This window comes from Sorex fumeus, unplaced genomic scaffold (genome assembly GCF_029834395.1).
Source record: "Sorex fumeus unplaced genomic scaffold, SorFum_2.1 ptg000036l, whole genome shotgun sequence".
Classification (NCBI taxonomy): Eukaryota; Metazoa; Chordata; class Mammalia; order Eulipotyphla; family Soricidae; genus Sorex; species Sorex fumeus.
Window position 1 is genome coordinate 3,737,343 of NW_026606093.1, and position 25,861 is coordinate 3,763,203.

Below are 25,861 nucleotides of genomic sequence, written 5' to 3' on the forward strand. Positions count from 1 at the left end.
TCCTGACTCCAACACAAAGAGAAGCTCTGAGGCATGACTACCCCTGTCTCTGGCAGCTTGGAGTACACGGATATGCCTTTCTGAACACCAACAATGGCTACATCCTCTCACACCCTGACCTCCGACCCCTGGTAGGTAAAGACATCATTACTTTTATTGTCACTGTCACTGTCTTCCCGTTGTTCATCGATTTGCTCGAGCGGGCCCAGTAATGTCTCCATTGGAGACTTTGTTGTTACTGTGCTTGGCATATCGAATACGTCATGGGTAGCTTGCCAGGCTTTGCCACGAGGGTAAGATACTCTCGGCAGATTGCCGGGCTCTCTGAGAGGAGCAGAGGAATCGAACTCGGGTTGGCCATAATGGCCCCTCGCAAGGCAAACGCTCTACCTCTGTGCTATCACTCCAGCCCAATTATTTTTATTATTATCTTTATTACTGTTGTTGTTATTATTATTATTATTGCTTTGGGATCTTATCTCTGTGGGGATAACTGCAGTTAGAATAGCTCTTCACTGAGGAGAGCATAACTGGATTACAGGAGAAAATAACTGTAGTCACATTTCATGTTGTTTGTGAATAGAAACAAGGTGAGCCCCTGAAAACTGAGCTCTGAAGAGCTCAGCAAGCAGGAGAGGAGGGCACCGGTCTCCCGGCAGCCAACAACACCCAGTCTCCTTTGTTGCTTGGAGTCTGTGGCACCTGAAAATTTTAGGAGTCCACCGATGGGGCAATGAATGTGGAGCAAACAATAAAAATGACAGGAAGCCCCCCATCCCTAAAAGTTGAGAGCAGCGGATCCCAGGGCTCCCAGAATTTTTCTTGGGGTTTATCCCTGAGTGCCCCTGCCTCTTTCCTGATGAAGGAGTCAGAGGCATTTTCACATGTATCTGTTGACCAACCATTGGCCAAGAAAGGAAGGGCTGTTATTTGGTCTAAAAGTTCTGTCTCAGGGCTGGATCAATAGCAAGGGGGTAGGGCGTTTGCCTGCACGCAGCCAACCCGGGTTTGATTTCCAGCATCCCATATGGTCCCCGAGCACCACCAGGAGTAATTCCTGAGTGCAGAGCCAGGAGTAAACCCTGTGCATCACCGGGTGTGACCCAAAAAGCAAAAATAAATAAATAAATAAATACATTGTAACTCTGGGTGAGAGCTGGTGTTGAAAGGAGGTAAAGTGATGTGCTTGATACCCTTTCACTAACAGTATTGCCAATTTTCAGTGCTTGAAAGGAAAAAAAAAAATAAAGTGTCTGCCAGCGTGGCAGTCTAGGGTTCTGGAGGGAAACTAGAGACAGTATCGGAGGGAAGTGGACACAGGCGAAAGTGGTGAGTGCTTCAACATTGCATGTCTGAAACTTGGTCATGGATAACTACATAACTTTGCCATCCATGGCAATTCAGTGAATTAAACCAATCAGTCAATAAAAATTCTTTCTGTCTGCAAAAATTCTTTCTGTCTCCGACTGCCCCTGATCAGAACACTCCTGGGACCTCTTGGTGTAGTTGTTGTGGCCAGAGTGGAAAGAGCCGTTGAGGCCTAGAGGAAACCACCTTCCCCTCTACCAGTTGAGTGTTAATGCTGAGACCAACTGATATCAAGATCACCTTTCCCATAATTACTGGAGGGGATCCTTGCCCAGGCTCTCAGAGATCACCCAAGCCACGGGTTCAGGGACATACTCATGAGACGTCTGATTAGAGAAAGACAAGGACATGCTAGATTCTTTCCTGATCAGACTCTGCCGGGCAAACCTATAAACTCATAGTGCTTATGGACCTATCCCAGTAGCCACACAGCGACTCACTGTGGACATCATCACTACTTCATCAACATGTTGGTTGATAAAGACCTGACTTGTAGAACTAAGTGGCAGTGGTCAAAAAACCCACCCATCCACCCTGATGTAATATGGATGAATGTAAAACTTCAACGAATCAATTTATGCATGAACCTACTGTTTGCTGACTTTACAATGATCTGAAGTATGCAAGAAGTAGAGGTTTGTAGGAAGGGGCTGAGATATGTCATAAGTAGTACCCTCCCCCCCTCAGAGGCTCAAGTGTCACCCTGGTCGCCCAGTGCACCCCCCTACACACAGCACCTCTGTTGGTGCTGGCCACCACACAATGTTTAAAAGAACAGAAATTTATAGTTTATGAGGAACTAACTAGAGTCCACTAATGGATTTATACAAATGAGACCATCTGAGAACAATATAGGGCAGGACAGTGCATAATAAAGGTCATGGCAAGGTCGAAGTAAGGGAACATTATCAATTTATGATATGAAGGAGGTAAATGTTTGTTTTTATTTTTATTTTTTGGCTTTTTGGGTCACACCTGGCGATGCACAGGGGTTACTCCTGGCTCTGCACTCAGGAGTTACTCAGGGTGGTGCTCAGGGGACCATATGGGATGCTGGGGATAGAACTCGGGTCGGCCGTGTGCAAGGCAAACGCCCTCCCCGCTGTGCTATCTCTCCAGCCCCAAATGTTTGTTTCTAAAAGAAAAATAGAGGCCAGAGTGACAGTGGGTAAATCATTTGCCTTGCACACAGTTGACCTGCTTTCGATCCCTTGTACCCTGTATATATTCCCCCAAGCTCACCACGAGTGATCCCTGAGTGTAACAGTATTAAGCAGTAGTGAGCCCTGAGCACCACTGGAGGTAGTGCAAAAATAAAAACGAAAGTTAAGAAAAGAAAAAATTGGCAGGGTGGAAGGGTGGTATGTCCAGGAATACATCAAAAGCTATTCAGGGAGTTGGAGTGATAATATCATGGGCAGGGTGTTTGCCTTGAATGCAGCCAATGCAGGTTTGATCCCCAGCACCCTGTATTGTCCCCTGAGCCACCTAGGAGTGATCTCTGAGCACAGAGCCAAGAGTAAGCCCTGAACACTGCCAGGTGTGGCACCAAAACAATCAAAAGGAGTTCAGAATCATACAATAGAACTGAAATCTTTCTATATCCAAAGTAGAAGTAACAAAGAATTACAAGTCAAATTATGGTTTGAAGATATGCATAGTCAAGGTGCATTTGGTTTTGTTTTTCTTTTTGGGTCATACCCAGCGATACACAGGGGTTACTCCTGACTCTGCACTCAGGAATTACTTCTGGCAGTGCTGTGTGTGTGTGTGTGGGGGGGGGGGGGGGCTCATATGGGATGCTGGGAATCGAACCTGAGTCAGCCACATGCATGGCAAACGCCCTACCTGCTGTACCATTGCTCTAGCCCCTCAAGGTGTATTTTTAGGAATCCTCAAGGATTAGGATAGGACGGTGTGCTGTGGCATCCAACTCAAATGTAAAAGGTGGCAGGACAGTGTTGCATTCCTGGGTGCCAATATGGCCAAGAATGGCAATTTCCTCCAAACTTGGTGAGGTGAAACGAAAATGAAGGGGAATGAAGCTGGTGTGGGTGTCAGACTGCAGACCCCCTTCGGTAAGCAAGGAACAGCAGGATGCTTTCTTGAAAAAATCCTGGCAGATGCTTGATGATTGAGAATTTTAATCATCCAAGCCTCACCATGGAGGCCTCATTCAGCTCAAAGCAGTTCCTCTGGTTGGTTCTTAACTTTTACAAATGATAAACCTCTTTCCTTTCCTTGAAAGGAGTACTAACATAAATCTGAAAAGGTCTAATGACAGATAACGAGGCAATCTCTGTCTTGGTATCAGAAAGAGAGAGAGAGAGAGAGAGAGAGAGAGAGAGAGAGAGAGACAAGTCAGGACCAGATAATAACCTTCAGAGAGTGCTGATTAATGACTCTCTTCCAGACCAGGAGGAGGTCTTTATTGAACACTGCAGAATCTATCTGTCCTGGGCTCCAGCCTATCAAAAATCCTATTAACAGGATGAAAACACAGAAGGCAGATGCTCAGAGAGTCTGGAAAGTGTGGCTAACACATTAAGGGAGATGATTAGTATTCAGAAAACATTCTTCTCCAACAATGCCCAGAAACTAACAAGATGAAGCCCATCCGAAGTACAGGGCTAGGGGTGCTGTGATAGCACAATGGGTAGGGCATTTGCCCATTTGCCTTGCACGTGGCTGACCCAGGTTCAGTTCCCAGCATCCCATATGGTCCCCTGAGTAATTCCTGAGTGCATGAGCCAGGAGTAACCCCTGTGCATTGCCAGGTGTCACCCAAAAAGCAAAAAAAAAAACCGTACAGGGCTGGTTTGCCAAATAGGAAATGTTGGAATGTAAGTTTATGAAGATGTCATTGAATGGTGCACCCCAAAAGAAGAGCCAAGAGGGTTTCAGCAGGGTTTTAGTCATATCCCATACCACACTGGCCAGACCCCATCTGAAACCTTGGCTTCGTGCCTTGCACGCTGATTAAGGAGTGGTATTAATCAAGCAGTGCATATTCAGAGGAAACTGAGGCTTGGGAAAACCGGGAATGCTCGGATCAGTGAAGTCCCAGAAGTGACAAGTGTCTTCAAAAATCTCGAGGGTTGTCAGATAGGAGCTTTCTGCATAGCTCCAGGGGGAAGGCAAAGACTGACAGATTTCAGCTCTGTGTGAGGAAGAACTTTCTAACAATTAGAGCCATCCAAAACTATGACAAACTGACACAAAAACAGGGAGTCACATACTGTGGGAGATGTTCACTCAGAGGCCAGAAGACTCTCGGCTACAACGGTTGTCAAAGGAAGCTCCGCATTGGGTGGAAGTTAGGCCCAGATAACCTTGAAGAGTCACTGAGATTCTTTGATTGCCTGCATATACCCAAAAGACTTTCTACAGGAGATGTAAGAGAGGTTAACCTCAGATTTTTCTGCTTTCTTTCTGACCTGCTCTCTCAAGTATAAGGAGGGGAACAAACTGATCCCCAAACCAAACTACAACAGCGTGGATCTCTCAGAAGTAGAGTGGGAAGATCGAGGTGAAATCGTGAGTCGGGGGAAAGTGGGAGAAAAAGGAGCATCTCAGCTCTACAGCCAATGCACTGAGATCCGCTCCAAGGCAGAGGAATTTCTGCGAAGGGCAAATCTCTCCATGACTCGAAATGCATGGCAATGTGTTTCTGGCTTGCAAACATTACTGAGATCAGGTCTATTGACTACAGAACTTCACTGTGGCGATGTTGAGTCTGGCTTTGGGCTTCAGTACCTTATCCCAGGGGAAATTATGGTTCAGGAAAATGACATTGGGTGCCCTCCTGAATCAGTCCACTTAGAGCATTATCTTGGTGAATGAGTAGAATTTTATGTAAATGGAACTGAGAATTGGGTCTATAGACCCTTTCCATATTCTGCTCAAAAAAAGGGCAACAACAAAGTTTTTCTAGACATTATCTCCAATCTGGGCACTAGCATTCAAATGTGAGACAAAACAAGGACTATCACTGTTATCTTTGTTGTATTGTTTTTCTTCTTTGTTTTGTTCTATTGTGGGGTTGGGGGAGGTTGGCGCCACACCCAACCAACCTAAGGGATTACTTCCGGCCCTGTGTTTAGTGATCACACCCGGCAGTACTTAGGGAACCCTATGTGGTATCAAGGACTAAATCTGGGTGGTCATACAGGACAAGCCTTTAACCAACTGGACTATCTTCTCCGGCCCCACTAATACTAATATCTTTCTTCTCCAAGCTGAGAACTGCCATGATCAATAGGGAAACGGGTTCTCTCTCTATGGACGTGAAGGTTCCGTTGGACCAAGGGGTAAGAAACAGGGTATGGTCTCAGGGAGACAGCATCACAGTTAATTAAGGTTTGGGTGGTGATGAGGGACTGGACCTAGTTGAATTTAAAGTGCTTGTTGTACAGGGCTGGAGCTATAGCACAGCGGAGAGGGCATTTGCCTTGCATGCGGACGACCTGGGTTCGATTTCCAGCATCGCATATGGTTCCCCGAGCACTGCCAGGAGTAATTCCTGAGTGCAGAACCAGGAGTGCATCTCCGGGTATGACCCAAAAAAGAAAAAATAAATAAATAAAGTGCTTGTTGTAGCCTGAGGGGCTGATTACAGAGTAGAGCACATGTACATCAGAGAAGCAGCCAGCCGAGAAACTGTTGAGCATGTCAACACTTGCTCTGACCAGGGCAGTTGGCTTAAGTCACTTACATCTCCAGCTGCTATCTTTTACAGCCTCTTCAGTATTTATGGTAGAAAGGGGGAGGGGGTATGACGGTTAATTCTTCACATTGTTAGCAGCTCTTTTGAAACTGAGGGGGAAATCTGAAAATTGTTCTCCCTTCAACTAATTGTCATCCACTGCAGCCACAGCAAATCAAGAATCAATCTTTGAGAAACAGAAAAGTCGCTCTACCCTCCCTGATACCACCAACATCTTCACAGACCCGCACATCATTTACAAAAGATTCCTTCCTCCCATCGTTTAAAAGATTCCGATGCCTTTTCACTGAATTTGCATTGTCCCTTGACATATTTACAAATGTCACCTCCTCCCGCACAGCCACCCCCACCTCCTCCTGCTGCCCATCTGCGTCAGCTAAAAGAACACAGGCATCTGCCTGCAACGATTAGCCCCAAGATCTTCCACAAACACGACCTCCATAGAAGCCAGATAAGAAAGCATCAAGGAGGAAAAGCAGGTCATGGTGTTCCGGGTAGACACACAGACCAATTGTCACTGGGACCAGTATCTCTGAGCTGAGAAGGGAGACTTAGTAATATCCCTGGTGTCAGAACACTGGTCTCAACACTCCTGATCCCCCAAAGCAGAAGGCTCTGTCATGCCCCTCCACCCCAATCCTAAAATACTCCAGCACTTGTGTTTGAAGGAGCTCTGCCTTAGTCTGGCCACGCCACAACATATAATGGAGAGCATTTCCTGCTCTGATGAAAAATGTCATGTGCACATGCTCTAAAACAATTTGAGAACTACTATTCTCCGTGGAATTCCAGAGGATAAGGGAAAGGGTGGAGTAGTCTTCCCTCCCGCCCTTCCTCCTGGTGCTTCGACGTTTCTCATTCTTCCTTTGCACATCTCAAAGCCATCTCGACGCTTCCTAAACCTCTGTCCATCCTTGTGAAAGGTCCATTGCTGTCCACTACTGTTGCTGCATCACTAATGCAACTGATCCACCACTGCTCTGGACAAAGTATTAAAAGACCAGCATTTATAGACCCTTGAAAGTGTCCAAAAGCAGATAGAAACAAAGGCTACAGAATTCAACCCTTGAATCTAGAGAACGGTGTCGGGTGACATGAACATTGTTAGGTCTCTCTTCCTCCATGAAGTGCACATGCCAGTTTGCTTGGAAAGAAATCAACTAGAATTTGAGCAGAAAGCTGTAGTCGACATTTCAGAGTACCGGAGAATTTTCAGTCAAGGTGTGTTAAAAAGGAGGGGAGGGGCTGGAGCGATAGTACAGCGGGTAGGGCGTTTGCCTTGCATGCGGCTGACCCAGGTTTGATTCCCAGCATCCCGTATGGTCCTCTGAGCACCACCAGGAGTAATTCCTGAGTGCAAAGCCAGGAGTAACCCCCTGTGCATTGCCGGGTGTGACCCAAAAAGCGAAAAAAAAAAGAAAAAGAAAGAAAAGGAGGAGAGATGTCCGAGCAGTGGGAGAGCCACAGGTAAGTTGGCCCTGACAGGTGTACCAACTCTGAAAGTCTGAAAGTCATAGCCGACTCAAAGAAACACAAGAAGGAGGTGCAATAGAGGTTGTGATTGTCTCGAAGCTAGCTGTGTCCTAACCCAAGAGCATAACAGAACATATCAGGGCAAATTATGACAGTGCCTGATATCTGGACTCAATTTTTTTATGCTTTTTTGGGGGGTTACACCCGGCAATGCTCAAGGGCTACTCCTGGCTCTGCATTCAGGAATTACTCCTGGCGGTGCTCAGGGGACCCTCTGGGATGCTGGGGATTGAACCCGGGTTGGCCACATGCAAGGCAAACACCCTTCCCACTGTACTATCGCTCTGGCCCCTAAACTCACTTCTTAATGTGTGTATTGCACCCTGCTTCACTCCTGCTCTACAAATCCCATGCAAACTTCTCTTTTTGACTAACTTTCATTTGGCTCCATTCCAAAAGGAGAGTCTAGGAACTATAGCTCCAGCTTAGCTGATTTGGTGTGGTCCAATACAAGAGCCAAACCTAGGAGCGAGAGATAATTCAGCAGACTGAGGCATGCTTTGCATACACAAGTTCCAAGTTTGATCCCCAGCACAACTTCGTTCCCCACGTATGCTTTTGGGGGGTGGGTCGGGGGTTATTGTATGTCCTCCAAACCACACCCCAAAATCCCAGAAGCCCAGTGGCTATTCTAAAATGCAAGCATAGAACAGCTGAAAAGAAAGTTTTGTTTTAGAGGTTAACAGCAGATGAGGAGGGAGGAGGGTGGGGCAGGGACATTTCAAGACAAATGGAAACAATCTGATCTGAGGGAAAAACAACGAATGTTTATCTTTCAATTCTTTCTAAAATAATATCTAGTGACCTCATCAATCCACGAGGAAAGAAAGGAAATGAGGACATTTTCAGATAAATAGAGTTCTGTATCCCCATCACGTCCTCACAAGAGATGCTCCAGGGAGATCTTCTGGCTGAAGACAAAATAACACAGATGGAGAGAAACTCGGGTCTACACAAGGAAATGAGCAGCACTGGAAATGGAAACTATGTGGGTTAACGCAGGACTTCATTCTTTTCGCCTCTCAAAAACGCAGCTATTAAAAGCAAAAAAAATTGACATCTTAAGTTTTATGATATATGCAAGCATAAGGCTTACAGCAACAATAACACAGAACAGAATTATTCCAAGACATTGAATGTTCAATACAGTTTAGATTAACAGAGTAAAGGGGAAAATGCTTCTCTGTTTATCACAGTAGTTGAATATTCTCAAGTTAATTTCCCCACATCTACTGAAAGGCATCTAGAAAAGGCTCATTTTAACCCCCCCCCCTAAAAATGTGTTTTTAGTTGAGGCAAAGTGAATTACAATGCCATCAATGACTGGGTTCCGTGCGTGCATATAATGCCACAAAATCAAGTTCCTCCAGCAGAGCATCTGCTTCACTCCGTCATTGTCTCCGGCTTCCCTCCCAAGCCACCCAAAAAAAGAAATGAAAAAAGCAAGGCATAGATTATACCCAAAATACACAAGGACTCAAACAAACCATTAACAAAAAGACTAAAAACCACTGAAAATTGGCCAAAAGATTCAAGCAGACACTTCACAAAGGAGGGTTTACACAGGACCAATAAGCATATGAGATGTTCGAATCTTTAGTCATCGGGGAACTGCAAATTAAAACAACAAAGAGATTCCATTTCACACCCTCTACAATGACTAAGATTTTAAACAGTCATACCAAATTCTGGCAAAAATACGGGCAAATTTGAACGCACACATGGCTAGTGGAAGAACGGAGTATAAATGTTGGGGAGATGTTTGGCAGATAGCTCTCTCCACAGACAAACATACATTTAGCATGGGCCCAACTATCCCATTCCTGGGTATTTTCCAGGAGGAATGAAAATGCATCCACACAAGAAGACTGGTCCAAAAAATATCTAAGCTTGGCACATGACAGCCCCAAGCTGGAAGCCCAAAAAGCACATGCAAGAGGAACGTGAGAGCCAATGCAGGTGTCCACATACTGGGGTCCTGCTTGTGTTCTGTACCACCCGCTCAGACTCCCCCTCGACATTGCTGTCGACACGAATGGGGGGTCACATGCCTTGGGTCATGGTGCTCGCTGGGGGTTATACCTTGGCTGTGGTGCTCTTATGGTTCTCTACAGTGCTCCCTGACGTTCACCCACTTGCTTATCCTTGCACAAATGCTCTCAAAGCTGCACGCTTTGATTACAGTGCTCACACACATTCTGGTTGCCAGATTCACGGCAGGAGAGGAAGTGTGCGGTGCTCCACACATGTTCCCTCGGGGTCTCATTCCTGGCCACAAGTGCTCACTTGTCTCCCAGCCATGGTGCTTGCACACATCCGTTCTCTGATGATCACACATGCTGTTGTGGCTCTGGATGTCCCAGAGAGCAGAGCCAACAGGAATATGTCCTGTGGGTGACACGGGGGACCAAACTCTTGGCCTCGGGCTTGGAAGGGAGACACTTTTTTTTAATCACTGATCTATTCCTCCACCCCAGCCCAGACTGGTACACTATTAAAAATCCAGTAGCATAGACTGTCACTGTCCTCCCGTTCTTCATCGGTTTGCTTGAGTGGGCCCAGTAACGTCTTCACTGTGACAATTGTTACTGTGTTTGGCATATCGAATATGTCACAGGGAGCTTGCTATGCATTGCCGTGCGGGCGAGACACTCTCGGTAGCTTGCCGGGTTTTTTGAGAGGGGCACAAGAATCGAACCCGGCTCAGCAGGGCTGGCTGCGCCACTCAAGGCCCTACCACTGTGCTATTGCTCCAGCTCTAGCATAGACAGTTCTTTAAAATATGCTGAGAAATATATATGTATCTACATCTATATATATACATATATATATACATACATATATCACGAAGAGGAAAAACCAGTCTGTAGTGATAATTACTCAGTCTGTAGTGATTATTACTCAGAACAGAGTTCACTGGTGTATGTGCCAACTGAAAAGAAAACAAGGATATAAAAATTCCATAACCTGATGGAGGTGGTTGATACACTGATCACAACTAAGGGAATTATATACTTAAGACTGATGCACTTCACCTTTTCCTTCAATTATAAAATAAAAGGAGTTTAAAAAAAGATGGCCTCCAGAGCCAGAACGATAGGACAGTTTGACTCGCACACGGCTGACCTGGTTTCAATCCTGGCACCCCATCCGGTCCTCCGAGCCCACTAGGAGTGTGGTGGGGATGGCTGCCCTGAGAAACAGAGCCAGGAGTAAATCCTCAGCAATGCTGTTTGTCGCCCCAAAACAAAACAGGCGAACAAACAAAAAGATGGTCTCTGGTTCCCACAATCAAGACACCCTGAAGTACAGAGCTTTCAAGCCCATAACTAACTTATGCACCCCCGTGCCTTAAGGAGACTCCCAGGCTCCCCAGGAGTGGCTGTCATGGAGGGTCCCTGGAGAAACGAACAGGATGAGACCCAAAGGTTGGAGACATCACCTGGAACAAGATGGGTGCTCCAGAGCTGTGCATTCGACTTCCATCTAAGTCAGTTTCCTGTAGAAACAAACTTTTGCCAACTCTTTCCCTCTGCGTTCTTTCAACACCTTACTACAAATTTCAAAAGGGAATAGATATACGAGAGAGAGAGAAAGAGAGATAGAGAGAGAGAGCGAGCGAGCGAGAGAGAGAGAGAGAGACAGAGACAGAGAGAGAGAGAGAGAGAGAAAGTGAAGATTCACAAATAGCTCCGAAACCAACAGCTTCCTGTGACCTTCCCCATGACAGGTGTCTGCCTCCAGGAACCACCCCCCAAATTCTTAGACCAGAGCAAATCCCTGGCACCCCACCATCCACTACCGCTCTCCCACCACTCACACCATCTCTGCAGCCTCATGCACGACAAGGTCTTGTTCGTCCTGATCTACCGAGGAGAATAAGGTGTCTGGAAATGAGCAGTCAGCTTGAGGGTGGCCAAGACCGGCTTCATTATCAACCCAGGTCACTCCTAGACCATCTACTACCTGATCTCTCACCTGTTCCAAGTCAACATAAACCAAAACAATGGCAGCTTTGGAAAGAAAATGAAGTTGTAAAGAACCACATGGCTGGGAAGGGATACATGGAGGGAACAGTGCTCCCACTCTCCAAGAGAGCAAACATGTGCTTACCAGCTAGCAGCCCTCTCGTGAGTCTCCACAACCCCTAGAGCTGCTGTCTACACCACTCTGTGCAGCTTAGTATCCTTGAGCCACTCTGGTTAACTTGAACTTTGCCTTTGGTAAAATTCAAATAATTCGCTCCCTCAGCTATGCCTTTCAAAGCGCTGGTTGCCACATGACTTGTGGTGACCCTAGTAGGCAGCGCAGGTCTAGACCTCGGTCCTTGGGTCCACCTAGCCCCGATGGGATGCAGTTTGTAGAGCCTGGTGAGGACTCTGTCTTGCTGGCACCAAATCAGATGAGGATGGCCCAGCAGGGGGTGAGGACAGGAAGCTGGGTGGCTTGAAGAGAGGAAACTGGCATTTGGGAAGGAGGTAGGTGTCCTGACTACTCTTCTTGCCAGAAAACCCTGTTTCTTTTCTGCTCTTCCAGAAGAGAGTTCTTTTCCTCACCAATGACTACTTCTTCACAGACATCAGTGACACACCTTTCAGGTGAGGGGTTGATGTGGTAAGCACTGAGGAAAGGATGGGTGGATTGGAAACCAACGATTGTGAATAGCTTTCTGTCTGAACGACATACTTGCTTGTATTTAGTTGACAATTTTGTGATTATGGAGAAAGATTCAAAAAAGGGAAGGTCTAAAAATAATGAGTGGGGAGGGGGGATGTCTAAATCTGCATTGCCAGTGTAACCTCGACTGCAGCTTCTGGAACTAAACTACCAGGGTTGGTTTGAATCCCAGGTTCCCCACTGGTGACCTTCCTCCATTCACCTAACTGCCCCAGGCCTTATGTTCCTCATGGAAAGTGAAGGCAATAATATTAGTGAGGTCTTTGGGTCCTGTAAAGACTACATGACAGCCTCTACTTGGAGGCGGTAAAGCCATGCCTTATTTTTTTATAGATTCATCATTATTAAGACCCTCTTTATTTCCTAAGTATGAGACATAATTGCTTTCCTTTTTTGTAGACTTACAAATTTTTGTGCTTGGGTGTCAGTTATACAATGATCCAGTACCCATCCCTCCACCAGTGCCCGTTCTCCATCATTTACATTTTTTAAAAAATTTTTGTTAGTGAAACACCATGAGGTACAGTTGTAGATTTACAAATTTTGTGCTTGGGTTTCAATTGTACAATGATCAAACACCCAGCCCTCCACCAGTGCCCATTCTCCACCACCACCATCCCCAGTATCCCTCCCACCCCTAACCTGTGTTCATGGTGCAGGAGTGGGCTGGGCCCTGATCACTGGTGCGGTTTGCAAACTGACCTTCTTCTCTGCCCACAGTTTGGGAGTGGTGCTGTCTCAGGGTCATGGAGAGTATATCCTCCTGGGGAACACGTCTGTGGAAGAAGGTGGGTGCCAAGCACTGAGAGACATTCAGAGAGGGAGGGATGCTGTGGGAGGTTAGGCTGAGCAGGGACACCTGTCTGAGTGCCCAGGAAGCTTAGGCTGTGCCACTCAAACACAACAGGGCCTACTCCATGTCAACGGTTCATGGTCAGCTTCTAGGGGTGCTCTTTGGGGTTTTTGTTTTTTTGTTTGTTTGTTTTTCTTTGGGGGCCACACCCGGCTATGCTCAGGGATTCCTCCTGGCTCTGCACTCAGAAATCACTCCTGGCAGTGCTTTAGGGACCCTATGGGATGCTGGGAATCGAACCAGGTCGGCCGCGTGCAAGACAATCGCCGTACCCGCTGTGCTATCACTACAGCCCGTCGGGATGTTCTTTGGGGTCACGGCTCACAGGTGTGTGTTTCTCATGCTGATCCGTCGTAGTTCGCTGAAACTGCTGTGTGAAACACCACACATAGCCTCCACAAGCCAGGGAGGGACCCCAACCCCATCATGATCCTTCAGATCCTGGGACCCCAGTCTCCTTGGCCGTGGCGGCAGAACTGCCCTTATGAGCCCCACCCTTGCCTGGCTTCTCCCTTGTATCTCTTGTTTTCTCCTCTGATAAGAATGCAGACACATTGGTTAGGCTCCCCTTAGAGGACTTGCCTTAACTTGACCAGCTCTACCAGAACTCTCTTTCTGAACCGTCTCCCGTCACAGGCTCGGGGACACAGTCCTGCTCTTGAGGGGAAAGACAGGGGGAGGGAACCCGAGATGCTCATCTTTGAATTCCGTCTGCTTGGAGCTGCCTCAAGACCTTAGAACAAAGTCTGTGTCCTAGCCCAGAAACCCAGGCTGTCGTGTTCACAAGTTTACCACGCCTAGTTACCTGTCCTTGCACCTCCCTCCTGATAACCTCAGTGGCCTCACATGGTCTCCTGCTTCCTTCTTCCCCTGAAGTTCTGGAGCGGTATCCTTCCAGACGCGCCAAGTGGGCCTGAAGTGCTTCGCTTTGCTTTCCCTGCGCATAACGTCACCGGCCTTCCCTGTGCGAGGTCCCCCTGAGAGGCTCTCCTCTCACTCCCCCCCCCCCGCCAGTTCTGCTAAGCTGGCCACTCCTCAAGCTCCAGATGGCATTTGTGGGATGGGGGCCCTGTCCCAGACAGATGGCAGGGCAGGTGCTCTGCTCTGTGCTTCCAGGGAACCTTATGTTGGCCCCACCACCGCTGGTGCAGGGAGGTTAGAGACCTCTCTTCTTCGTGGTCTATGGACCCCCACCCCCCAGAGAGGCACCCACCATGCCTTCTCCCTTGTTATTCTTTCTTACTCTCCCCAGAATCTCCCAGGCTGCACTCACAGTGGAGAGAGGGTGCTATCTCTGACCCACTTCAGGGGTGTAACCAACCCGTGGTCCAGAGACTTGGAAACATGGAATCAAATGGATTCACTAAAGACTACCCAAGTGCCCCCAGGCTGCTCCCTCGCCCTTGATTGAGTGCTGTTTAGTTTGAAGTAACGAGTGGTTGCTCAGCAGAGCAGTTATTCCTTCATTAATTCAACCAACAAACACATACTAAGGATTGTATGCGGTCAGGGTAGGTGCCATGCTGAACCTCCTAGATCCCACAAAATCTACACAGAGACCCTCTGGACGCCTCTCTAACTGTCCTTGAGCTCAGCTGAGTTCAGTGAAGCCAGGGAAACCCAAATGACCAGTTTCAAAGTATTCACTGCTGGGAGAGAGATCTTAAAGGTCTGGCATTTGAGCATGAGGTGATGGGAAAAAGCATTTTCCAGAAATTAGGAGCCACACGAAGCGTGATCTATTGAGCTTCTACTCAGAGGGGAGAAGAAGGAAGAAGAAAGCAGGCCCAAGGCTGAAGGAGCGTTCTGGCAGTTGCCTGTGGGTGACTAGGGGCATCTCCCACAACGGCGGGTGTGTGGGTAAGCGTGGTTCTGAGCATGCACTCTGGTTTCAGGCCTCCACGATCTGGTTCACCCGGACCTCACCCTGGCTCAGGACTGGTAAGAAGAAAAGCATCCCAGAGAAGAGAGCATGGGGCAGAGTGATGGCGTGATGCAGGGGGGTAATCTTGGCTCACTCGGATTCCAGGATCTACTGCGTCACGGATATCGACCCAGAGCACCGGAAGCTGAGCCAGCTGGAGGCCATGGTCCGCTTCCTGAGGGGGCAGGACCCAGACCTGCGGTGTAAGTGTGGCCCTGACCCCATCCTTACCCTCCAGGGTCCCAGGCTCAGGACCCTCCAGGGCTGTGTTCATGGGCTGGAATGCTGCCCCCTCACCTCATCCTGGGACTCGTGAACAGGACGTGTTCGCAGGAAAAGGCCAAGTCAGTGCACTGTGAGCCCAAGTTGGTGACTAGGACTTTTTGGAACCATGAGGTCTCCCACTGGAGGGACCGGGATCTCTTTAAGTCTCTATTTACTGCATGTTCTTATGACCAAAAAAACCTCTGCAGAGTAAGGGTCTCAGCCTGCCTGGCAGATGGGCCCTGGGCCAGCAACTACTGCGTAGACCCTCAGTGTTTTTGAACAGGAAAACATGTATCCAACTGGCCACTTTAAGTCGGTGGGTGCTTTCTAACCCCTGATTCTCAGGCTAACAGAAGGTCCCCACATTTCTGCGCCCACTGGACCAACTCTCAGCACGACTTTGGAAGGACCAGTCCTCCGTCCCCTAAGTGTTCACTGTACCACTGTCATCCTGTTTTCATCGATTTCCTCGAGCAGGCACCAGCAACGTCTCCTTCACCTAGCCCTGAGATTTTAGAAAGTGCCACATACGAGGCTCTTTCAGGGTCAGGAGAATGAGACCCATCATTGTTACTGGTTTTTGGCACACTGAACACGCCATGGGGAGTTTGCCAGACTCTGCCGTGTGGGCAGGATACTTTAAGTAGCCTGCCAGGTTCTCCCCTAAGTGCTCTCCCCAAGAAAAGGCTGCCTCCCCGACCAACCCCACGAGGCACCCACTTGTTCATGCATTTGTTCCATCAACAAATCTGAAAGGATAGTTCAGCTGGTAGGGTGCTTGCCTTGCCTGTGGCCAGTCCCGGCTCTATCCCTGGCACCACCTCTGGTCCCCCAAGCACCAGCAGGAATGATCCCTGAGTGCAGAGTATCCCTGAGCATCACTGGGTGTGTCACCAAAACAAAACAAGAGCTTATACAGATTCACCCCCCCCAAGTCTGGGGGTGGGCAATTGCCACGGAAGGTATCAGCCTTTGAGGGACATGTTGAAGGAGCATTTCTGGGTCCCTGCACTTCACAAGTCCCCAAAAGACCAACTCCGAGACTGAGTCCCTGTTGGGGGCGATTCATGTGGGGTCTCCTTCCCCATTCTGCTGTTGCAGGCGATGAGGAACTACTGCGAGAGGTTCTGTTCGACGCCGTGGTGACCGCCCCCATGGAGGCCTACTGGACTGCGCTGGCACTCAACGTCTCTGAGTAAGTTCTGTGGGGGAGGTGGAGGCAGGGTCCCGTGGGAAAGGGTGCAGGAGGGGTTGATGATGTGTCCTCCGGGGTAGAGGTGAGAATGTGCCATTTCCCCTCACACATTCTGGCTGGGAGCTCAGGAGAACCCCCCCAGCCCAAGACCTAGGATGAAGGGACAGCCAGAAGGGTCTCACAGCAAGCCGACAACTGCCGCTTCCACAGACAGCATGAAGCTCGGGTCCAAACGTGAGCCAGCACCGGGGGAGCAGGGAGCCCCGTGCTAAGAGCCCTCCTCTGAGTGCCAGGCACTCCCCAGGAGAATGTACTGGCCCAGAGAACAGGATTCAAGCCAGAGGCGTCTTGCAGTCTCCCGGTCAGCGGTTATAACTGATAAACTTGACCCTGGTATGCCCCAAGCTCTCAAATGTCCCCCTTCCATTGCTGATCTTTTCCGGTGTGATCCAGTTTCATGGAGTGGTAGAAAGAAGAGAGAGATGCTCAGTGTGGTGTGTGTGTGTGTGTGTGTGTGTGTGTGTGTGTGTGTGTGTGTGTTTATGTATGAGAGAGACAGCATCAGAGACAGAGAAGACCTAGAGACAGAGAGACAGAGGCAGAGACAGAGAGACAGAGAGGAGACTATAAGTGCATTAGGAGAAGTTAATTAGGTCAAGTGAACTGTTGATCATAAACAGGGAGATTCATTATCAATATCGTGAAGAAGTCAAGCTTCCCCTTAGCGTGCCCATAAATTAAGCAACACCACCCTAACTTCAACACCACGGACTCTTATAGAAGCAATCACCTATTTTTAAAACTCAACCTGCAGAAAACCGTGCATACTATGCTACCGTTTCTGTAAAAAGCAGGAACAATGTAGTAGGGATATGGGATAGACATAAAATATCTGTGAAAGACTGCAAGAAAATGAGTAACCAAAACAGGGAGGGAGGGGATATTTTCTATGCTATAAGCATCTGGTGCTGTTTTGAACCATGTACATTCATTAATTATACAAAATTAAATGCATGTAAATAAAGAAAGAAGGGACCTCTGCAAAGATAGATGAATGGCAAAACATGAGGCTGCAAATTAGACCCCCACCCACCCCATATGCTCTTCGCATCATTGCCCGTTGGGATCTACAACAAGCTGTGTGATCTCCAGCAAGCACCACAACTAAGCATGTAAGCAACACAACTTAGCCATGTCCCCTCTTTGCAACCACAACCAGAACAAGGGGTCAGGGACAGGCAATAAATGAAATAAAATGTTCTTAAGGGGCTGGAGTGATAGCACAGCGGGTAGACATTTGCACGCAGTCGACCCCTGTTCAATTCCCAGCATCCCATATGGTCCCCCGAGCACCGCCAGGAGTAATTCCTGAGTGAGTGAAGAGCCAGGAGGAACCCCTCTGCATAGCCAGGTGTGACCCAAAAAGGAAAAAAAAGTGCTTAAAAGGGAATGAGTACAGTGGGCAAGGTGTTGCTGTGCTGAGTGTATGTTGTTAACTCTTTGATCCTTAAGACAAACCTACAACAAGAGATATTATTATGATTCCATTTTACAGCTGCAGAAACCTAAGGACACTGTCTCCTCAGGGGCTGAGCTGAAATTACACCAGCCAGCCTGCTTCCAGGTCTTGATTCTTAGCTTCTCCATTTCCATTTTCTAGGAGGCACTTTCTAGAAGGTCAGGAGTACAGAGCTCCATCCTTCTCTTTTCAAGTTCAGACGTTGGCAAGAAATTGTTCATGCTGAGAAATATTGAGGAGCAAACATTCTTAACCAGGATGCATCTTAGAAAGGAGGATCTGGAGAATGAATATAAAATGAAATATGAATAAAGATAAGGAGATGTCTCAACATTATCTCCATAGACACAGAAAAAATTTTTTTATCAATTTGTAGTTTTTAAAACCACCCAACAGGACCAGGGAGATGGACCCATGGGCTGGAGCATGTGTCTTGCATGCAGGAGGCCTGAGCTTCAATCTCTAGCCAGGGGGAGGTCCCCCCAGGCAACATGCTAGGAGTAGCCACTGGGACACTGGCTGTGTTCCCCCCTCACACCCAAATTCAAAGAACACTAAATAAAATTAAATTTGAAATAAGCTTGAATGTCAACATTAAACCAAGTTAGAGGTTCTCTCTCTAAAGGCCGGAACAAGGCAAACAGGTCAGTGTCCCAAGTTCTATTTGACAAGTCAGGGAGCAGCCAAGGAAAAAACAACAAGAAGTGTGTCCATGTCACCTTTGTTAGGCAATGTGATTGTGTAGCTGGGATCTTCCAAAGAATTAGTAGAAGGTACCCTAAACAATAATAACTTAGAAAAGTAAATTTATAATAAGATCAACTGTCACTGTCCACTGTCCCTGTCCTCCCATTGTTCATCGATTTGTTCGAGCGGGCCCAGTAACGTCTCCGTCGTGAGACTTGTTGTTACTGTGTTTGGCATATCGAATACGTCACGGGGAGCTTGCCAGGCTCTGCCATGCGGGCGAGATACTCTAGGTAGCTTGCCGGGCTTTCAGAGAGGCGCAGAGGAATCGAACCCGGCTCAGCCGGACTGACTGTGCGCAAGGCAAATGCCCTACCCGCTCTGCTATCACTCCAGCCCATAATAAGATCAACATTCAAAATTAATTATCTCTCTGGAGGTGAGAGAGATAGTACAAGATTGAGATTCTTGGCTTGCAGTCAGTTCACGTTGGCTCAATCCCCAGCACGTGTTGTCCGCCCATGTACCATCAGGAGTGACCCCTGAGCACAGAGCCAGGAAAAACCCCTGAGCACCACCATAGGTGACCCCCCCAGATCCAAAGGAAAGGTTTATTCTCTTTGTTCCTTCTTAGAAGTCCAAGTAATTAAAGTCAAAATGGAAACTAAATGAAGGCTAGAAGATGAAAAGCATGTGTAAGAGACTAAAGAATAAAATATGTTTTAAAAATACTGACAAAAATAGCATAAATATTTCAAAACTTACAAAAGAAAAATTATCAGCCACTTCTGGAAGATGCAAAAGCGGTGCTGAGTAGGGAGTACAGGGGTTAATGCACTCACTTTGCATGTGGCAGCCCAATCCTCAGCATCACAAATTGTTCCCTGAGCAATACCAGGAGTGAGCCTGTTTACAGAATCAGCAGTAGGCACTGAGCAAGCTAGGTGTTGCCCCAAAATCAGAAGAACAAGAAATACAAAAGTAAATTTGAACAGATGGAAAGATACTCAGTGTTTTGGGGTAGGAGGCTTGGCAACAAGTTAATTTATAAACTGAATGCATCCCAATAAAAATGCCATCTATATCTTGTAGATTCTTCTATATACTTTGTAATGTGCATTTGGAGAAACAGGCAAGAATGGCCAGAAAATCTTCCAAAGAAAATAATGAAAGGTCAATCCTACAAAGATACAAAAATGTATTATCAAAGCACTTTAATTTTATAAAATGCGGCCATGACACATCAGTAGGCAAAGGGGACAAATCGAACACTTCATTTAAACACATGTGTAAATTGGGTATACAACAAAGATATCAGGTCAAATCAGTAGGAGAAAGATGGACTTTCAAATAACTGGTTTGAGAGCCATATGGAACATGATCAAATTGTGTCCTTTCCTCGCACTGTATAAATGGCTGAAATCCAAGTGACTCAGAGAGCCAAGTGTGAAAAATAAAGCCATATAAGTAATAAAAGAAATCATGAGCCAGTTGCTTTAAAATCAGGAGTGGGGAAACCTTTCCCAAAGATGACTCAAAGTTTGGAAGCAACCAGGGTTGACTAATAAATTTAGCAACATGAAAAGTTTTATTTGGCAAAAATAAAAACATTATCAAGGCGGGTAGGGGAAGACATGAGGAAAAAGTGCAACTTAAGAAACGAATAAAAGATGATTACATGCTTGTGATTACTTGAAAAACAGACACATGAAAGATCAACCACTTTGCAGAACAAAATAACTAAAAGGTAAAAACGGTTCACAGGGGAAATGTATAAGCAAACAGCACTTAAATATCTGAGAAAATACTCAGTCTAACTCTTCAGGGGCTGAAGCAATAGCACAGCAGGTAGGGTGTTTGCCTTGCACTAGGCCAACCTGGGTTCGATTTCTAGCATCCCATATGGTTCCCTGAGCACTGCCAGGAGTAACTCCTGAGTGCAGAGCCAGCCAGGAGTAACCCCTGAGCATTGTTGGGTGTGACTCAAAAAGGAAACAAAAAAGTAACTCTTCATAACAGGCATGCAAATGAAAAATGGTCCCCAAATTATATGTATCACTTGTCAGATCGATAACCATCAAATTAAGTGTGTGAATGTCCAAAGTAAGCCAGGTGATCAGACATGCAGATATTGTGAGCGGAAATCTTAAACATTTCAAAGCCTATGAAGAAAAGTTAATAAAACTCAACAAAGTCGCATATGCATTTCAGAGGGATGGTGACTGGCAGTAGCATTCATGATCGCATCATATGTACATGGTCCCAACACCACACTCACCACTGGAGTCCCCGAGTCAGTGTCCCAGAAACTACCTCACGAAGAGAACAGTCTCTCCCTGCTGCTATGAAACAGTCTCCGCAGGGAGAAGCGTGTCTACTGCCCCCTCTGCTCATCTAAGAAGGGGAAATGCAAATGTGTAGGGACACATGAAATGTGTATGAAATACCATATGCATGTAAATTGCACATTTGAGTGGGCTAATAAACAAACAGAGAAGATTACGATAAGAAGAGTAAAGAAATGGAAGACGAGGGCTGGAGAGATAGCACAGGTAGGGCATTTGCCTTGCATGCAGCCGACCCAGGTTCAATTCCCAGCATCCCATACGGTCCCCTGAGCACCACCAGGAGTAATTCCTGAGTGCAGAGCCAGGAGGAGCCCTTGTGCATCGCCAGGTGTGACCCAAAAAGCAAAAAAAAAAAAAAAAAAAAAAAAAAAGGAGGATGGAAAACAGACAGAATTTCCATCATATGCCTTATTCTGCGGCTTTGCAACCATGTAACCGATGCAAAACCTTAATAGCATTTTATACCAAAATTAAGTTTTGAGAATCATACCTAAGAAAAAATAAGTGGGAAACTGAAAGCAAATGGAATATATAAACCTGGCAGTTCACCGAGTTCATAAAATAGCCATGTGCAGGATTCCTTCGGGGGATTTTGGAATATAGAATAGTAAACACCAAATAAATAATTTAGGGGTAGGATGTTAGAGCAACATCTGGCAGGCTTTGTGCTAGGGATTAAGCCAGTGGCAACTGCTTACAAGGCAAGTCCCATAACCCCTGTACTGTCTCTCTGGCTCTCAAATAAATACTTGCTTGCACAAACCAACCCAGGTTCCCTCCCCAGTATGGCTCCCTGAGCCCACCAGGAATGATCCCTGAGCACATAGCCAGGAAGAATCCTGAGAACCACTGGTGTGGCCCAAAAACAAAATAAAAGTTTTATCTGTACTTTATAACATTGCTAGAAATAGTATTGGCAGTGCTATGCTCAAACAATATAAATAGAATTATGTTAGAGTTTGCCTGGGGAGGCCTGGGTTTGAACCCCTGAGACCTGCATGGTGTCCCCTAGCACTGCCAAATGTGACTCAAACACCTCCCCCTCCCGCCGGCACACCAAAAAAAAATCGGTTTTCATGATGGTTTGTTTTCTCTTAAAAAGACAAATATAACGTCTAAAAAGACAATGTCCCTTGCAAGAATAGAGCACCCCAATGCTAGAGTGTTCAATTATCAGTTCTATTAAGAAGTTTCATTTAGCTGAGCTGGGAATCCTTTCTTTTTTAAATTTTATTGAATCACCGTGAGATAGTTACAAACTTTCACGTTTGGATTACAATCACACACCCATCCCTCCACCAGTGCACATTCCCCACCACCAATATTCCCGGTATATACCCCCCTTTCCCACCCTCCCTCTGCCTCCATGGCAGACATTATTCCCCATACTCTCTCTCTACGTTTGGGCATTATGGTTTGCAATACAGACACTGAGAGGTTATCATGTTTGGTCCTTTATCTACTTTCTGCACACATCTCCCATCCCGACCGATTCCGCCAGCCGTCATTTTCTTTGTGATCCCTTCTCTATTCTGAGCTGGGAATCCTTGGAGAAACGTCTGATTTCTCCCTCTGGATCATGGTGGTTGGATTAAGGGATGGTGGAGGGGGGGGGGTGTAAACGTGCCTTCAGTTCTCTGTATAATGCAACCTTAGAAAGGATTGACGGGTAATTAGATTGTACCAACAAAATCCCAAAAACAGCTTGAAGAGGCTTTAACTGGCACAAGTCATGACCACAATGAAGATGTTAAAAACCCAGCATTCATGACACTGAAAGAAAACAAAGAAAATGAAACTAAACAAAAACCTCCTTGCTTATCTTTTTAAAAATGTTAGGAAATTATCTCATTATTTTAAGAATTAGTAACTAAACCCCAAAACTCCATTTATCCTGCCTACTCTGTATAAATTAGTAATTAGAAAAATCAAACATTGATGAGAATAATCAAATACTTGTATCTTTCATACTTGTGCTTCAGGTTAAAAATAAGGAAAAAACAGCCCTTCTTTGCAGCTTCTGGTGAACCACTAAATCTGATGAATTTTTGTCACTTAACAAAGAACACACCACAAAAAATTCTCAAACCTGAATTTTTTTTATTTTTATAAAACGGTTCACAGTAATTTACTACATTTAGTATTTGAACACCCATCCATCCCACCACCATTACACCTTCCCACTACCATATTTCGAGTATTTCTACCCCAAACCCCAAAACCTGCCCCAAAAGCAGAACCTAAATAATTTATTTTGTATTGTTTGCTATGAATAATCCGCTAAAAATCCTCCCACCACCTCCCTGTACTTCCAGAAGCCCTGGCAGTCACATCCACACCCCAAAGTTGCCCAGTTAAAAATTTAATTCCAGCTATACCACCCAGTTAAAAATTCTGGAGTTCCTGAAGCATGTGGCTGTCTTTGCGGCCACACAACCTCCCCAGACTATGGTAAAGGTAAAGGCCCTCCCGTTGATCGTCGATTTGCTCGAGCGGGCCCAGTAACGTCTCCACTGGAGACTTTGTTGTTACTGTGTCTGGCATATCGAATACTCTCGGTAGCTTGCCTGGCTCTCCGAGAGGGGCGGAGGAATCGAACTCGGGTCGGCCATGTTGGCCGCTTGTAAGGCAGACGCCCTACCCGCTGTGCTATTGCTCCAACAGTGAAAATGCAGTAGTAGCACTCCAGGTTGGATGAGATGCAACACAGAGAAAGCCAATCCTGACTAACCAAGCAGCAACACAGAAGGCTTAACCTGTAACAACATTTTAGCAATCCCACATTCAAGGACTTAATCTCTCCATGGTGATGTGCAACAATTTCCACAAAGTTTCTTCTAAGAAAATGCTTTTTGATCATTCTGTTAGCAATTTATTGATAACAAATAATATAAAATAAATTATTTTGGGGTTGTTATGGGGCAGGGAAAAAATGGAGAAATGATGGAGGGAAGATTTAAGATAATGGTAGTGGGATTGGTGTTGGAATATTGAAGGACTATAGGTAATCATTATGAACAACTTTGCAAGCCACAGTGTTTATATAAAATGTAGGTAAAAAATTCACATAAGTAGGCCTTACCTACTTCATGTTAACTCCATAATATAGCACAGAATTTCTTTAAAAGTTTTATTGAAGATGAATAAGCCACAATTATTATAAAAATAAGATTTAAATATAAAATAAGATTTAATGCAATGCAAAAAAAGAATAAAAATTAAACCATCCATAGCATCGAAAGTGATTTACAGATTCTCTCTCTTTCTCTCTCTCTCTCTCTTTCTCTCTCTCTCTCTCTCTCTCTCGCTCTCATTCTCACTCTTGCTCTCGCTCTGGTTTTGGGCCAAACAGTAATGCCCAGGAATTTCTCCTGGAAATTCTGGGAATCCAACCAGGCATGGCCAAAAACCTACCCTTTGCACTATCTCTACGGTCCAAGTGATTTACAGATCCTATATAATACTATCTATATTTTCCCCTCATAGAAACAGAAAAAAATCTGAAATTTAAACAGAACCACATAAGACCGGAAAGCCAAGGCAATCTTGAGCAAGAACAAGGCTAAAATTATCACACTAAAAAGTTTCAGTAACATGAATAGCTTGATGTCGACATAAAAGCAAATGCATAGATCTATAGAAAAAGTCCAGAAATACCTACTTTTTGACAAAGGAGACAAGAATATGTAGTGGGGAAATTACATATATAATATTAGGAAGACTGGGCAACTATAGGCCAAAATATAAAACTGGATTCACGCCACACACAAAGTCAATTCAAATGGGAGCTGGAGCGATAGCACAGCAGGCAAGACACTCGCCTTGCAACGGAGAGACAGTACAGCAGGTAGGGCACTCGCCTTGCAGGCCGGGATCCAGGCTCAATCCCAGGAACTTCATATGGTACCCCCAGTCAGCCGAGAGTGATCCCCGAGAACACAGTGATAGCCTTGAGCACCATTGGGTGGGGCACCACACTCCAAAAAATCAACTCAAAATCGGTTAAAAACCTGACTGTGAGACCTGAAGTCATAAAATTAGAAAAGCACAGTAGATACAGTAGATAATATGGAATATAAACTTCTTTAGCTCAGTCTTGATGGTGATATTTTGAGTTTTACATGAAGAGGAAAGCACCAGAAGCAAAACCAAAACAGTAGAGGGACTACACAAAACGAAAAGGCTGGAGTCACAACAAAGGAAAAACATCAACAAAACGAAAAATCAAACTAGGGAAAAATATGTGCTATTCATTTCTACCATAAGGCTTAGTGTCCAAATAATATAAAGGACTTCCACAATTCAGTATCGCAAAAACAGCCAATCCAATTTAAATTTAAAAGGCAGGAAAATTGAGTGGACATTTCCCCCAAAGAATAAATATAGAAACTGGCAAGTACACAAAACACCTGTTAAAAGAGCTAGAGCCAAAACCACGAAAGCCAACAAGGGTTGGTAAACATGGCACAAAGCCAACGTAAATGACTCTCCATTATGGAAAACAGCATGGAGGTTGTTGAACTAATCTATAAATGGATATACAATATAGGATCCAGTAACTTTCTGCTGGGGATAGAGCGAAAGAAAATTAAAACAGAATATCAGAGAGATACTCTTGGTAGCTTGCCGGGGCTGGAGCGATAGCACAGCGGGTAGGGCGTTCGCCTTACAAGCGGCCAACATGGCCGACCCGAGTTCGATTCCTCCGCCCCTCTCGGAGAGCCCGGCAAGCTACCGAGAGTATTCGATATGCCAGACACAGTA

General features: G+C 46.0%; 1 protein-coding gene across 1 annotated transcript in view; it reads left to right on the forward strand.

Annotated features, from left to right (window-relative positions):
• The window catches only part of CACNA2D4 (calcium voltage-gated channel auxiliary subunit alpha2delta 4), a 127,118-nt gene that overhangs the window by 37,153 nt on the left and 64,104 nt on the right, over positions 1-25,861 (forward strand). The window contains exons 16-23 of the mRNA XM_056117767.1: positions 57-131; positions 4,819-4,905; positions 5,607-5,678; positions 12,164-12,225; positions 13,025-13,092; positions 15,053-15,098; positions 15,187-15,284; positions 16,450-16,543. Of these exons, the coding sequence (XP_055973742.1) occupies positions 57-131; positions 4,819-4,905; positions 5,607-5,678; positions 12,164-12,225; positions 13,025-13,092; positions 15,053-15,098; positions 15,187-15,284; positions 16,450-16,543 (602 nt within the window). The remainder of the gene's footprint in view (positions 1-56; positions 132-4,818; positions 4,906-5,606; positions 5,679-12,163; positions 12,226-13,024; positions 13,093-15,052; positions 15,099-15,186; positions 15,285-16,449; positions 16,544-25,861) is intronic.